General features: G+C 37.1%; 1 protein-coding gene, 1 long non-coding RNA gene and 1 other non-coding gene across 3 annotated transcripts in view; all 3 read right to left on the reverse strand.

Annotated features, from left to right (window-relative positions):
* LOC129349228 (uncharacterized) overlaps nt 1-1,915 on the reverse strand; it is a 7,485-nt gene extending 5,570 nt beyond the window's left edge. The window contains exon 1 of the long non-coding RNA XR_008602151.1: nt 1,154-1,915. This is a non-coding gene — a long non-coding RNA (uncharacterized LOC129349228). The remainder of the gene's footprint in view (nt 1-1,153) is intronic.
* Nucleotides 1,916-5,423: 3,508 nt separating this feature from the next.
* On the reverse strand, nt 5,424-11,720 carry mrpl28 (mitochondrial ribosomal protein L28). Its single transcript, XM_023273752.3, has 6 exons — nt 11,587-11,720; nt 10,360-10,660; nt 9,359-9,511; nt 9,142-9,276; nt 8,951-9,037; nt 5,424-5,876 (listed from the first exon to the last, which is right to left on the reverse strand). The coding sequence occupies exons 2-6, from the start codon at nt 10,642-10,644 to the stop codon at nt 5,781-5,783; spliced, it is 756 nt and encodes a 251-aa protein (XP_023129520.1). The 5' UTR covers nt 10,645-10,660; nt 11,587-11,720; the 3' UTR covers nt 5,424-5,780.
* A 1,591-nt stretch (nt 11,721-13,311) lies between these two features.
* trnastop-uca (transfer RNA opal suppressor (anticodon UCA)) lies at nt 13,312-13,398 on the reverse strand. Its single transcript has one exon. It is a non-coding gene; the product is annotated as a tRNA-Sec (tRNA).
* Between the last annotated feature and the right edge of the window lie 829 nt (nt 13,399-14,227).

Below are 14,227 nucleotides of genomic sequence, written 5' to 3' on the forward strand. Positions count from 1 at the left end.
ATTTTTCAAACATGTTGTAAAAACGTGCCATATGATGAAAGAATGTAAAGGAGGGCGTGAAAAACACTCCAGAAAGGTTTTCTTTGAAAAACAAATCATCATGAATTTTGGCACAAAAAAACGCCTTACTATACTATGTCGAAAAAAAAGCCATTTTTTTAAACGTTGTAAAAACGTGCCATATGATGAAATAATGTAAAGTAGGCCAGCCATGGAAAAACACTCCATAAAGGTTTTCTTTGAAAAAAAAATCATCATGAATTTTGGCGCAAAAAAACACCATAGTATACTATGTCGAAAAAAAATGCGATTTTTCAACATGTTGTAAAAACGTGCCATATGATGAAATAATGTAAAGTAGGCCGGCTGTGAAAAACACTCCAGAAAGGTTTTCTTTGAAAAAAAAAAAATCATCATGAATTTTGCCGCAAAAAAAAAACGCCTTACTATACTATGTCGAAAAATGTCATTTTTCAACATGTTGTGAAAACATGCCATACTATGACGTTTTTTGGACCAAAGGCTATACTATGAAGTTTTTTGGACGACATGCAATACTATGACGTTTTTGAACTACATGCTATACTATGACGTTTTTAGAGCGACATGTTATACTATGACATTTGTTGGGCAACATGCTATACTGCAGGCTTTTTTAATTGACATATTACTATGACGTTTTTTTGGTGTTTTTTTTCCATTGCTTTAGCAACATATAAGAATTTGAACAGTTTTACAAATTACTATACTTTCATTTGTGCAATAAAATATTATTCTATGGCATTTTTGAGACGACACTGATGTTTTTTCGAATAACTTACTATTTTGACAATATACTGCACTGTGACATTCTTTGAACCACATATCATACATGACTATTTTAGGCAACATCCTACCATTTTGCGCTTTTTGAACCACATAATAATCCATGGGTTTTTTTTTTTTGCCGACATGCTATACTTTGAACTACAGGCCATACTATGTCATTCTTGAAAAGTATACTATACTTTGACATTTTCTGAACTACATCCTATACTATGGCGTTATACACAGAGTGCTTTGGTTACATGTTGATTTATAATCTAGATTTTTTTCTGTTTTGTTTTTTGATGGGATTACCACAGACCTGACCATGAACACCGTTGACACCCACCTCAGGGAGACGCTGCCTAAGATTTCAAGGCTGCTTGGTCGTGGTCTTTCTGGTCCTGCTCCAGAACGCCTTCATCAACTACGTCTTCTTTTGAAGAGGCCCTCAGATGCTGCAATCTCTGACCTTCAGGAGGAACGGCTACTTTCACTCTGTAACGAGACGGCGGTTATTTTAAAGACCCAGCTCCTGGCGGCTTTGAGTGAAAGTTTAACATCCATCAAAACGGAACTACAGACAGTTAAATCTGAGCTGTCGGTCAGTATTTCAAACATCAAGTCCAACTCTGAAGCACGCTGTGGCTGAAATGGGAACTTCACTCTCCACATCACCGACGACATCGTCACACTCCAAAGCAGAGCACCTGTCTGCTGAACTTTTAAAAGTGGACTATAAATGTGAAGAATGTGAGCAGCAGCAGCCTGTGAGCAGCGGAACAGATGTGATCAGAAAGAAGTCATTTTCTTTTTTCTTTTCTTTCTGGTTGACTTGATGCTGTCAGATGCAGATGTTGGAGCTGATTCTGATCCTTCAGGATAAAAAGCTCTCTCAGCTTTTTTCTGCTATTTAAATTTTTATTATCTGTGCTTATTTCACTATTGTAAAATTAAGTTTGAGGCATAAAGACTCATTTAGTTATTTTATTCCTGAAATCTTTGATGTAGCAGAACTAAACTTCCATTTTCCTTCTTGTACTTCTGATACTAGAACTAAACGTATCTTCAACACGGATCATCTGGTTTTAATGACTCAGCAGCAACATCACAACAACAAATGAGACAATTTTCAACAAATTAATGAAACTGATGTCATTTAAAACTATCAGAGTCTGTTTCAGGGTCAAATTAAAGCTGATTACTGACAACTAGAACATTAACGTTACTGTTTTAATCACATTTAAGTTTCCTGAACGTTACATTAACGTCAACCAGCCACAGTTTTATGAACTTAATGAACCACATTACAGGAACACAACACACTTCAGCTGTTGACAGGAAACAACACAAACATCGTTAGCTTGATGCTACTTTTAGCTGCTAATCAGGACTGGTCAGCTAGCTCGGTTAGCATTGCTAATTCACATTAAAGCTAATATTCACTGGATGCTAACTCTCTTCTTCTGGTCAACACACACAATAAAAATCCACCAACTCCTGGAGTTCACTGCTCACATTATATCTGACTCTGAGGTTGAACATAAAGTTCATTAAAACCGGCACCGATCAGCAAATTAACATTTATTAGCGACCAGCTGTCATAGTCCTTCAGCGTCTGTTGGTCCAATCAGCCAAAGGACTGAATTACTGAACTGAAAATTGATTAAAACAAGACAACAGACAGTATAACTGTCTGTGGAAAATGTGCTGCTGCTCCGCTGATAAATACCAACAAACTAAAACAAACTTGTTGGAAGTGTTGCTTTACGTGATTTTTTGATAAATAGCAAATATGAGCATTTTATTTTTCTGGAAGTAAAAGGAAACGTTGCTTATACATAGTTTCGCTAACTTAAATTTAGCTGCACTTTAACCATGTTCTAACTGATAGATCTTTTAATTTTATATTAAAATAGCTGCACTTCCTTTGTATATTTGGTCGTTTCTTGTGTTGCTGCTGTTTCATTACAATTATATTTTAATAATATCACTTTAAATACAGATAATTGAAAAGAAAAAAACTGGCTCTGAAATACTCAATGAACTGATACATCATCTAGTGTTAAACTGAATAAGAATTCTTAACATTATAAAATGTAACTGACTGAGCTGTATTAATTAAATCGAGATATTTCAAATTGAAAGAAACACAGCATTGACTGAAAGATTTCAGTCAATTAAACCTTAAATTCATTTACCTCAGAAAACCATCCTTTAATGTCTTACCTTAAAACGACCTACATTTTTAAAAAATATAGGTGCAAAGTAAAAGTTTCACACTAAAGATTAATCACTGATGAACATTTCATTGCATTAACTAAATTATTATGAGGAAACAGAAATCCATTTCTAATATTTGTATCAAATATGTTTATGTCTATAAAATGTACTGGACATCAATAAAAATGTATGCATAGTGAAATATATGAAGTCCATCTGCATTTATACATCATATTCATGTGTAACCCTTTGATGCGTAGACCACATCAGGAGATACCCATTTTCCATTGGATTTGGGTCACTTTTGACCCAGATTATGCATCAAAGGGTTAAATAACGGGAACTGCAGCCCACGTTCAGTCAAAGTAGCAGAATTACGAATAAACAACGTTTCCAGGTATCTCTTGCAAAATAAAAGCCGTGATTAGTTTTACAGAAAAATTACGTGATTTCAAAAATGTGATATTGAAAATGTAAATCAAACTGTAATAAGCGTTAGCTAGCTGCTCCACTTGCTCTGAATATTTTTGTTCTCGTCTTTGTCAAGCCCAAACGAAACATTAATCCATCTTCTGGCTACATTACCGACAACAGCGTCCCTGGAGTGACCGGAAAGGTTAGCCGACCTAGCGGAAGTGCTAATGAGGTCTGCTCTGGCACGGATTATTACCGTCACACATGTAGCTTTGAAAATAAATCTTCTACAAGACACAGAGCCGTAGCTCCGTTTCAGTGTGAGCTCTAATGTTTCTCTGTGTGACTGTGTCTGACTTCCGCTAATAAAATCCTCCTGTTCACAGGGAGCTGCAGCTACCATAGATATGAAGATCTATGTATGGGTCAGACTGACTGAGAGCCGGAGAGCAGTGATTGGTCACACTGACAGCCGGAGAGCAGTGATTGGTCAGACTGACTGAGAGCCGACGGCTCTCTGTCCCGCCCACATTTACGGCTTTTGCTGTTTAAAGACGCTGCTGCTAACAACGTTAGCATCCAAAGTGAAGATAAACTCTACAGATAAGTCATTTTTGTAACTAGTTGTACTCTTCTCCACATCTGGACAACATCACATATAAAGCAGTGAAGTTATTGTAAGTTAACACCAGACTGTAACCTCTGATATTAACATGTTCTAACATTGTGTATTAAAGTTGTTCTGTATATCTGAGATTACGTTTCTTCATTTAGTGCTAACACTAATGCTAAATCAGGTTAGTCAGTGTCATAAACTAGTTAACTGTAAGCTGTAGCTAAGTTTCCTGCAGCTCACAGCTGATCAATCATAACAGATCGATAACTGCTGTTTTAATTATCAGCAGATGTAAATAAATCTGCGTTAATGTTCCTCCACAGAACTGTTACTGATTAATGTTAATCTCTCAGTTCAGTTCTGAGTTAATATATCTGTTCTTTGCTTCAGTTTTTTCCTCTACAACAGTTTATGGTCAGATAACTGTGGAGCTCATGTTAATGCTAATGATACATTAGAATAAAATAGGATAAACTTTATTGTCTATCTAAGGCAGTAAAATGGTATTTAGCCTCAACCAGGAAAAGAAATATTTCCATAAAGTTTGGTTTGTATGTGCAAGGCAAATGTGTTATAAATGCCATGAGTAGCATTAGCATTTTTCATTTTAGTCATTTCTGAACTTTCACTTTCACCAAACAGCACAGTGACTACTGTAACCCTATAAATAGGCCGACTGACTTATTACAAGTTTGTAGACACCTGTGATGCTAATTGGAGGACACACCTTGATTGAACATGTCCCTATGGTCACATTATTTTCAGTCTTTTCTAGGGGTACCATCATTTTTGTCCAGGCCTGTTTCATGAGTTTATTTTTTAACATAATTCTGTTAAACCACGGTTCAAAAGCAATGTCTGATTTTCATTGCTTAATTTTCATAGAATTTTTATTTATCATCACTTTTGTCAGATTCAAATTATTTCTGTGACCATTGTGGGTTTTTCTTTCATTAACCGAGGGATACCAACAATTTTGTCCATGTGTGTAAATAAAGGAAAATAAATATTTCTCTGTTTAAATGTAGTGACAACCCAGGTGGTCAGTTTAGCCAAGAATTAAGACTGCAAACAGATGACTGTGAGAAATTACCATGCCCATCCAAAAATAATTTGGTGCAAAACCCAGTGTAAAATGGAAAATTGGAGTATTTATACTTAAATTTATAAACAAATCAGATAAATGAGATCTAATATGTGTTTACAGATGGTGGTGGACACATTTTCTTACCTTTGGACAGAATCAGGATAACCGTTTCTCCTTGTTTGTGTTTTTTGCTTAGAAATCAGGCATCTAAACTTATGCAGAAAATCATTAAAAGACCTAATTTACTCGTCATTGGAACAGATAAGCAGAAACAAGGTGTAAGAAAAAAAAAAGAAATCTTTAATTTTTTAGGTATCCTGTACACACGCTTCTTATCACAGCTGGCTGGGGAGTATTTACACTGATACTGAAGCTGTTCCCTCAACTCTTGAATTATGTCATACAATGCTCTCCTGTATCATTGGAAATAAACTGAAATAAATAAGCATCAGTCCAACATGACTTCACGTTTTTGTGCCACTTCCACCTTTGTGTCGCTCCCAGCTGGAAATAAAAGCAGAAAGTGCAGAAGTTCTCCCGGCTGTGCAGTCAGGACTGAAAATAGTGATTCAGACTCCCACCACCATCTGGAGAAGCTTGACAGTTCAACATAGTGAATTTTTCAGTCTCAGACGGTCACTTCTTCTCTGTGAGATGTGGCTCCAGCAGTTTCTTGATGTGCAGCTCCTCCACCAGCTGGTCCACACAGACCTTAAACACAGGTTCAGGCTCCTGGGAGACAGAACAAATCAGTCAGAACCTACAGACTAAACACAGTGTTATTAACATAAAGAGAAACATCAGCTCGACTGCTTTGTTTCTAAGCAAAAAAACAAAACTCATGACTGGTCACTTTTACTTAAAAGGGTTCAGTGTTTCCAATAATGAGGTAAAAATACGAAAAAAATTGTCCCTGTGAAGCAAAAACTCAGGCTTTAGACGGCTCTGAATACAGTGGTCCCTTGCCATATCGCGGTTCAGTTTTCACGGTCTCACTGTGTCGCGGATTTTTCCATTGCATTTGGTATATCAGATTTTTCGCTATATCACGGGATTTTGAAAGATATAAGTACTTTTATATATTTCTTACTGTAACGAGTTGCGTTGAAGAACAACGCTGGATGAAGGATATCTACTTTCTATGCACTCTGCAACTAGCAGATGCTTTAATTTTGACACACACAGACACCAACAATACAGGTAATGTGGCAGGAAGTCATCAAACACTTCACACTCTCAGTCCTGACAACACAACACTTAAGCAAACTAACAAGGTTGACTAAACCACAAAAGCACAATAAAGTACAAACACTAATAACACTAACACAAACCACAATAAAACATTAAAACGTCCAACACCCCGAACTCCCATAGTGCACTGCAGCACAACAGTTCAGTCATAGACCAGCTCTGCGATCGCTACATTATTTAAAATTATTTTTGCAGTTAAATAAGCATTTTCTAGCCTAAAAAACTGAAAATGTTGCCCCCTTGAAATGACCAGTGTATCAAGTGTCTTTCAAAGGTTTACTGTCTCCATGGATCAAACGTCAAAAAGGTTACAACGGGGTCAAAATGGTCCCCTGCAAATACACAATATAGTGAAGTTTTAAACTATTTTTAGGATTAAGTTATCTAGTCAGTGAAATGAAACAAAACAAATGTTAAAACTTACATGCGGCAAGATGAAAACTGTATGCAGGCCACACACCTTTCAATGAATGAACAGCTGTGGGCCTAGATTTTAACAAAAAAAAACTGCGCCACGTGACTTCCGGTTTAGACAAAAGCAATAAACAATTTTTTAAATAAAAAACTGTAAATTAATGACCCAATAAATATTGTTATACACAGTGAACCACAACCGATAGTAATAAAAGGTGCCATACAAAAATGTGCTGGTAACAAAAACAATCTTTAAAAAAATATAAAAAATAATAATTTAACTATATTAAAATAATATTTAATCAAAATCAAATGGTAGCGTACAGCACTGGGCTCTGATTGGTTCAGAGACGGTAGCATCAGTCTCCTCTGTAGCAGCATTCAGCATCTTGTCCATTTCACAGAGACGTCTCATCGCTGCTCATAGCGTTGCTCTACAGTGTTGCGCGGTGGGTGAGAAGGGTTTATAAAGCCTTAAAATATATATAAATAATAAAATTAATATGGTCACACTTCACCGATTTTTGTCTATTGCGGGGGGGGGGGGGGGGGGGGGGGTTCTGGAACACAACCCCCAGGATAGACGAGGGACCACTGTACTGTGTTTTCAACGACTTTCTACTTTGGCAACGCGCTGGCATCACATAATACAAATAAGGATTTTTAAAAGTGTGAGTCGTGCAAAACCACTCTAGTGGAGTCAATAAACATACAGAACTAGAACTGAACGTAATAGATCCACAATAAAGTTATGATGGCAATCTTACAAATCCAAACCAAATAACATTTCAGTATCCATCTGATTAACAGAAAGGATGCAGCAGCACAAAGTTAAACATGCATACATCGAAAAAAACATGCAGAGACAAGACAGGAAGTGAATGCACGTCTTGTAGAGCTTTTCATATTTAACATGTCAACCTGCTTTGTCTATTAACAAAGAACATAAAATCAATCAACAAATCAAGAAATACTCTCACAAAGACTGTTGTGGAAACAGGAATAATCTGACCAGCAGCATCTTCTGATATTCTCACAAACGCATAAATAAATATTTAACAAAAGCTTTGAAGAACCCATGTGAGCACACCGAGATTGAACAAGGGCTTATTTCTTTAATGTTATCAATGTTTTCCTAATGAATAAAGAGGTGGCAAAAGGTGGACATTAATTTAGGCTTTAACAGCAAAATAAATTTCATGAGCGACGCAGCCTGTGAGAGATCAGAAAACATTCATGTTCCTGCTGTTAGAACATTTTAAAGTCATTGCTGCTCTCTGCTGCACTCTGCCAAATATCGTGTAAGTATTACAACTGTACTGTAAATGTGATGTCATGTTTAAACAGGGTTTCTGCAGAAATCAGCAAGTCAAATTTAATGCTTTTTAATGCCATTTTGATGCTATACTGTAAAAATTTTAATGCCACGACCGTGAACTCAACAAATTACACGGGTTTGTTTTTTTTGTAAAAGATGATTTTTGTATGAAAACTGTCCCTACATTTCACTATTTCTGAATCCAGAAACCACCCCTGACCACCAATGGGCTGCAGTCATTCTCTGAAATCCATGTTTTCTAGCCATTTTTACTGGAATTTGCGTTTCCCAGTTCTCCTCCACCTGGTCCAGCCTGCCAGCCACACAAACATGCAGTTTTTGGCAATTGTCCCTGACCGGCCGGAACAATTATCGCAATGCTTGGCCATGTTTACGCAGATGCACGTATCTGACGAATCACAGTCTATAATTATATATTATTATATCATTATTATAAACTTTTTTTTTGAAAACTGCAAAGGATTTTTTTTTTTTTTTTTTTAATAAAGTTATTTTTTGGCCTTTTCGGCTTTATTTGATAAGGCAGTGAAAGACAGACAGGAAACGGGGGAGAAGAGTGGGGGGGACGACATGCAGCAAAGGGCCGCGAGCGGGAATTGAACCCGGGCCGCTTAACCCATTGAGCTATACAGGCACCCAAATGTTTAATGCCACTGAGAATCAAATGTAATGATTTCTAATGCCATTTAAGGCCTTAATTTTCACAAAATCAATTTAATTACTATTAATGCTTCTTAATGCCCTGCAGAAACCCTGTTAAATGTAAGAACGTCTAAAATCCATCACGAAAACGACTTGATACCTTGTGCTCCAGCTGCCTCTGTTTCTCCACAGCCTCCTCCAGACTCAGACCCACCCACTCTGCCTCCTCCTCTGGGATCTCAAACTGCTGCTCGGACAGAAGGACATAAAACAAACACCACATTTGGTTTTCAATTACGAAATGTTCCGAAGACATGTAGGACTCCAATTAGACTCAAACACGTGACCCACCTTGTATTTGTTGTAGACCTGTTCTCTTTTGTCGGGGTCGTCGGGGTAAAGTTCTGCGTTTCTTCGTGACAGGCGAAGCAGCATCGCCCTCTTCAGGTCCATCCCCAGCTTGGAGTTCAGGTCTTCCTTTGGTGTCTAAGAGAAATTCGACATTAGAGTCACATGGAAGCTCAATCAGGAAAAGGAACTTAAATGTACCAGGTTAGTGTTCTCTTACTTTGAGGATATAGAAGTCGAAGCCAAAGGCAGCGTCGATGAGGTTCAAAGTACGAGCTGTGACTGCGATGTTGAACTTGTGATCGAGGATTTCGCTGTACAGCTGTCTCTTGAACAGCTGTGGTTTCCAGGTCTTCCGCAGACGGGTGGACATCTACACAAAGACACAGTTTAAACCTCAGTTAATATTAGAAAGATAATCTGTGGAGTGATGTCTGGAGAACAAAAAGTTGTAGCCTTCTGACCCAGACGCTCCACAAAGGCTGGACATAAGCAAAGACAACAATCAGAACCACATAAAGCTGGTGACTCTTGGGTGGCAATTTTGTAAAGACACTATTTCAATGTCAAACTGTTGTCTCTCAACAACAGGAAAAAAAACTGCCTATGTGACAACCATTTGAGTGTGAGAAACACTGACAACTTGATCTTAAATGAAGAAAAGGATTTTGGAGCTTAAAGTTAGTTTAGTGGAAATAAAATATGAGCTTGATCAGGTTTTAAATCTCAGAAAGCACTTAGGTCATCCTAAAAGCTAAATCATTTCACATTATTAGTCAACTACAGTGATAATTTAAACAATTTGAGATGGTGTGACTTTTACTTACAAGAAAAATGCAATAAAGATTTTCTTCTTTGATGAAAACATAACCAGCACAACTTTGACAGTCTCATATTGTACTATGCTGTTCTGATTTTTTTTTCTACTGTGATCAAGATAAAATTTTAATGACCTTCCTGCTTTTCTGGATCCTTCTGGCTGGATATAAACCATGTAAGTTCTTACAAAATTGAGCCACTCGGACACTAAGTGAAATAAATGAATAGCAGCACTGTATAAATGAAAAGTTACATGACCATACCAGTGCCATATCCTTCATAATAATTTGTTTGAGTAATCTGTGCAATAATTATAATAACAGAAATTGTTCAAAGGGGAAATCAAGATCACAACTTTCTGTGGTAACATCAGGACAGAAAATGATTTTCCTGCCGACTCACTTTGTCATTGTTGGCATATCTGTAGCCTGATATCCAGCCTTCTCCTCCCCACAGGCCATCCTGGGAGTGTGGAGGGTAGTAAATGGGGATTGGGACATCCTGCACGCGTTCCTTCAGCCCCGTCTTTGGGTTGGCTCGGTACTGGACTCCCAGGGGCCTCCAGTGGACGGGTGTGGGCTCCTTCTGCTCCAGGGACTTGAGGTAGTGTTGAGGGAGACGAGCGTAGATGCCCTGCTTCAGTTTCAGGGCATCCCAGATTTTGGGCGGGTACTTATGGAGAGGCATTTTTTAACAGGCAAATCTGAAAGAAATAAGAGGGACAAGACACAATATGATCACATAGTCTATAAAAACTGAAAAATACAAATTGTTGGCTTTGTGCATCTAAAACCACCACAATAACTGAAAATTTAACAACATCTGACACTAGAGGAGCAGGAGATCATAAATGTTTGGCTTTTTGCTTAATAACTGACCTAAATGACAAACAAATTGATAAAAACGGTGGGTGGTTAGAGTCAGATGAACCTGCTGGGTTACTGCATCCAAACAAACACACTGTCTCCTGGTCAACTTTTATTAAGAGTCCTGTTAATCTTTGCAGATTTGCTGTGTTTCCAGTTGCTTTTAATAAATGGTCAAAGCATATGCAACACGTAAGGACCAAATCAACTTAAGTATTTAAAGGTTTAGCACTTTTGAGTAAGGGTTTCTCTACAATATAGGATAAAATCATCTAGTGAAAAAAGGATGATGGACTGGAGCACCTGGACCAGTTTGCCCATTTGGTATTTCAGTGCTGTTAACATTTACATTCTACTGTCCCTAGACTGATAGTTTTGGCACTAATAAAGTCTATAAAAACAATCCCAATAGACTCAGGTAGCCTTTGATAGACAGAATAGTAGACACGACGAATAAAAAAATGAACATTAATTAACTGCTTCACACCACATATCTAACGTGATGAGGACAGTTAAAGTCTGCCAATAGATTCCCTCACACTATGATTGAGTTTACAGCTCTGGCTGTTTTGACACCAAATCTTTTTTTCAAACTGATCAATATTAATTTACAGAAACTAACTCAGAAGTACAGCTGAATAACTTTCATACCGATACCGTTAGCACGACGCTCACTAACGGAGGCTAACAACGGAGCTTTACATGGGTTTATTTGCTTCTACAACTCTGACAGGCCGTCAGTAATGTGTTCAAAAGTCCCTACCGGGAATTAAGAAACCCGTGACCTCCACCAAACACAGAGTTGCGTTTTAAAGTCCACGTTATTCCAAATTCAGGCAGGCAAGGACATCGTGCATCCTCTGGTACACAAGCTGGTTTCCGGATTCTTCGGCCCGCCTGTACCGACGAAGAAGCTGATTGGATGGCAGACGAGCGCTTCTCCCAAATAATTGGCTTACACATGCTGTCAATCGATATTTTTTTTCCGGGCAAGGTGGATGTAGTTTCACAATAATCCTGAATCTCGGGCGGTAGATTGAAATGTTTATATTTTGTAATATATTAGCAAGTTCCTTAAAAAATACTACCCAAATATAAATGTTGTGTTTTCATTATTCTGTTCTCTTCTTAATTTTAGTTTTTTTGTCCTGCTTATCTTTTCAGTTTCGATCGACAGTATCTCCTATGTGATAACTGGGGATACAAATATGTACAGCCACAATTCGAATTTCAATCACACAATTTAAATTTGAATTGCTAAACATGAATACCTGAATCAAAAATACACATCATTTATTTATTTATTTGCACTATGTATGACATATTTGCACTAGTATGTTACTAAGATGTGTTTTTCGTTTTATTTCTCCCTTTTTAAAAATTTGTATTCCTATATTACTTGCTCTAGATTTGTATATATATTTATCCTTTTTTTTTTTTTTTATTACGTCATTGCTGCACTGCCTGCTCTATGTGCCTTTTTAATTAGCCCCTGGGGACAAATAAAGTTTTCTGAATCTGAATCTTCTTTATTTATTTATTCATTTAAGGAACATGAGTATAACAAACTTAAATCACTTAGTATAAGTCGGACACCGCTTTGTGATTGAGCTTAATCCCAAGATCATTACAGTTAATTGTGCAGTAAAGTAGACTGAATACAAATAACTCAAGTCAGTACATGTCATTAGCTGATATCCGTGCTCTGAGCGCATTTTTTATTTTTCTATTTAGTCAAATTGCACAAAAACATTAAAACTAATGAGATCAGGTCGTCTCAAAAGTAGTTTACAACTTACATTTGTCTAATAAATATTTATTCTTGCAATAATGGCCTCAGTGTGCACTAAGGCTGCTGTTTTTTAATGAAAAAAAAATGAATCTAAGGCTTCAAGTTCTCTACTCTGTTATTCTGTTGCGTTTGTTGATGTATCAGACTCATGCTGTGGTATAATTTCAGTACTGATTTATTTTGGCAGAAATCATATTAAAGTAAGAATTTGGTTATGTGACAGCACTGTTCCATATTCAAAATTGAAAGTCAGTTCTTGCCATTCAAATTCTTCTTTTTTGAATAGAATTATTTAAGCTGAGCAATTCCAATTGAAAGTATGTGATACAAATGAAAAATATAATGGAATTTATTTCTGCCCATACTTAATATGCTTGTATATTTCTGTGTATAAAATCTTCGTTTATAAAGCATTGCGTAGTGCGGCAGTCAGACAAACATATTCCTGAAAAGCTGCAATGAAGTTGCACTTAAATACAGTTTGGTAACGATGGAGATGGAGGAGAATAGACTGTCGCTGTGGGGCTTTTATTGTGAAGGTCAGAGTTTGACCGGAAGATAGTTTAACCGTTGAAAGGGAAACAACGAAACTGCGATGTTTTTTGTAACCTCAACACGAAAACACACGAAAGGATAGATTAAATATAAGTTTTAGCGGTGTTTTACTAACGTAATGTATATCGAGCGACTATCTGTCGCCCGAAAGGTGGAATTGAACCACTCTGCCGCTAAGCAGCTACAGGTTTGAAGCCTGCACCCCGGACCACCGAGGCTCATCCGGGCATTCCCAAATAGGGCGCTCCGGAGAATAAATACCTCAGACTGGCGACATGAACCTGACTCATGGTATCTACAAAGCACTATAGTTCGTTCAAATTGATCAGACATCGATCGTGTATACAAAATGCAACTGGAAACTACAAGTTCTATCTCATATTTCTGCCTAATAAACATGAAACTGAGACATTTATCCGAGACTGCGCTGCGTTATGCAAATTAGCCGCATTCTCATTGGCTGCCTGAAAACACTGAACCTGAACCAACGTCGCGTCATTACAGGCGACAGACAGTACAAGTAGAAATCAACTCAAAAGCAGAAAGCATATATTGCATATTTTACACTGTACAGCACAGAGACACGTGTGTAACTGATGCCAGAAAACTATTCTTCAATATGTAACCATTTAGGCGATTTGAACCATGTCTTTGTGTATGTTTAATATAAATGTGAAACTGTATGATCACATAAGTTGAACTATTTCCAGTTTGAAAATCCTAATATACGAGGAAGGTCTATGTGTGAACTGTACAAGACAGCTTTCATAAGATTGCTTTGCACACTTTAAAAAGTCATTCAGGGAGCAGATTCCCACCACTTATTAAAACACGATTCAAAATTACAGTTGCTTACTTTTATTAGTTTTTTTCATAATGCCACCCAGTTTTTCTTTATGGTTTTTCAAACGCAATAACATAATATAACACTGGTTTTCTCTTTATAGCGTTTCAAGTACAATAAATTATCTTTATAACTTTTATGTACAATTCTGCACACTATGCAGCCCTATAATTTGGGTTTCATTATCCATCATGATATACACTGCCCATCCAA

Source organism: Amphiprion ocellaris, chromosome 7 (assembly GCF_022539595.1).
Source record: "Amphiprion ocellaris isolate individual 3 ecotype Okinawa chromosome 7, ASM2253959v1, whole genome shotgun sequence".
Lineage (NCBI taxonomy): Eukaryota > Metazoa > Chordata > Actinopteri > Pomacentridae > Amphiprion > Amphiprion ocellaris.

Coding starts and splice junctions, on each gene's coding strand:
- mrpl28 (XM_023273752.3), bottom strand. CDS start 10,644: ATGCCTCTCCATAAGTACCCGCCCAAAATCTGGGATGCCCTGAAACTG. Junction 9,512..10,359: donor GATATGCCAACAATGACAAA/GTGAGTCGGCAG, acceptor GTCTTTGTGTAG/ATGTCCACCCGTCTGCGGAA. Junction 9,277..9,358: donor TCGACTTCTATATCCTCAAA/GTAAGAGAACAC, acceptor AATTTCTCTTAG/ACACCAAAGGAAGACCTGAA.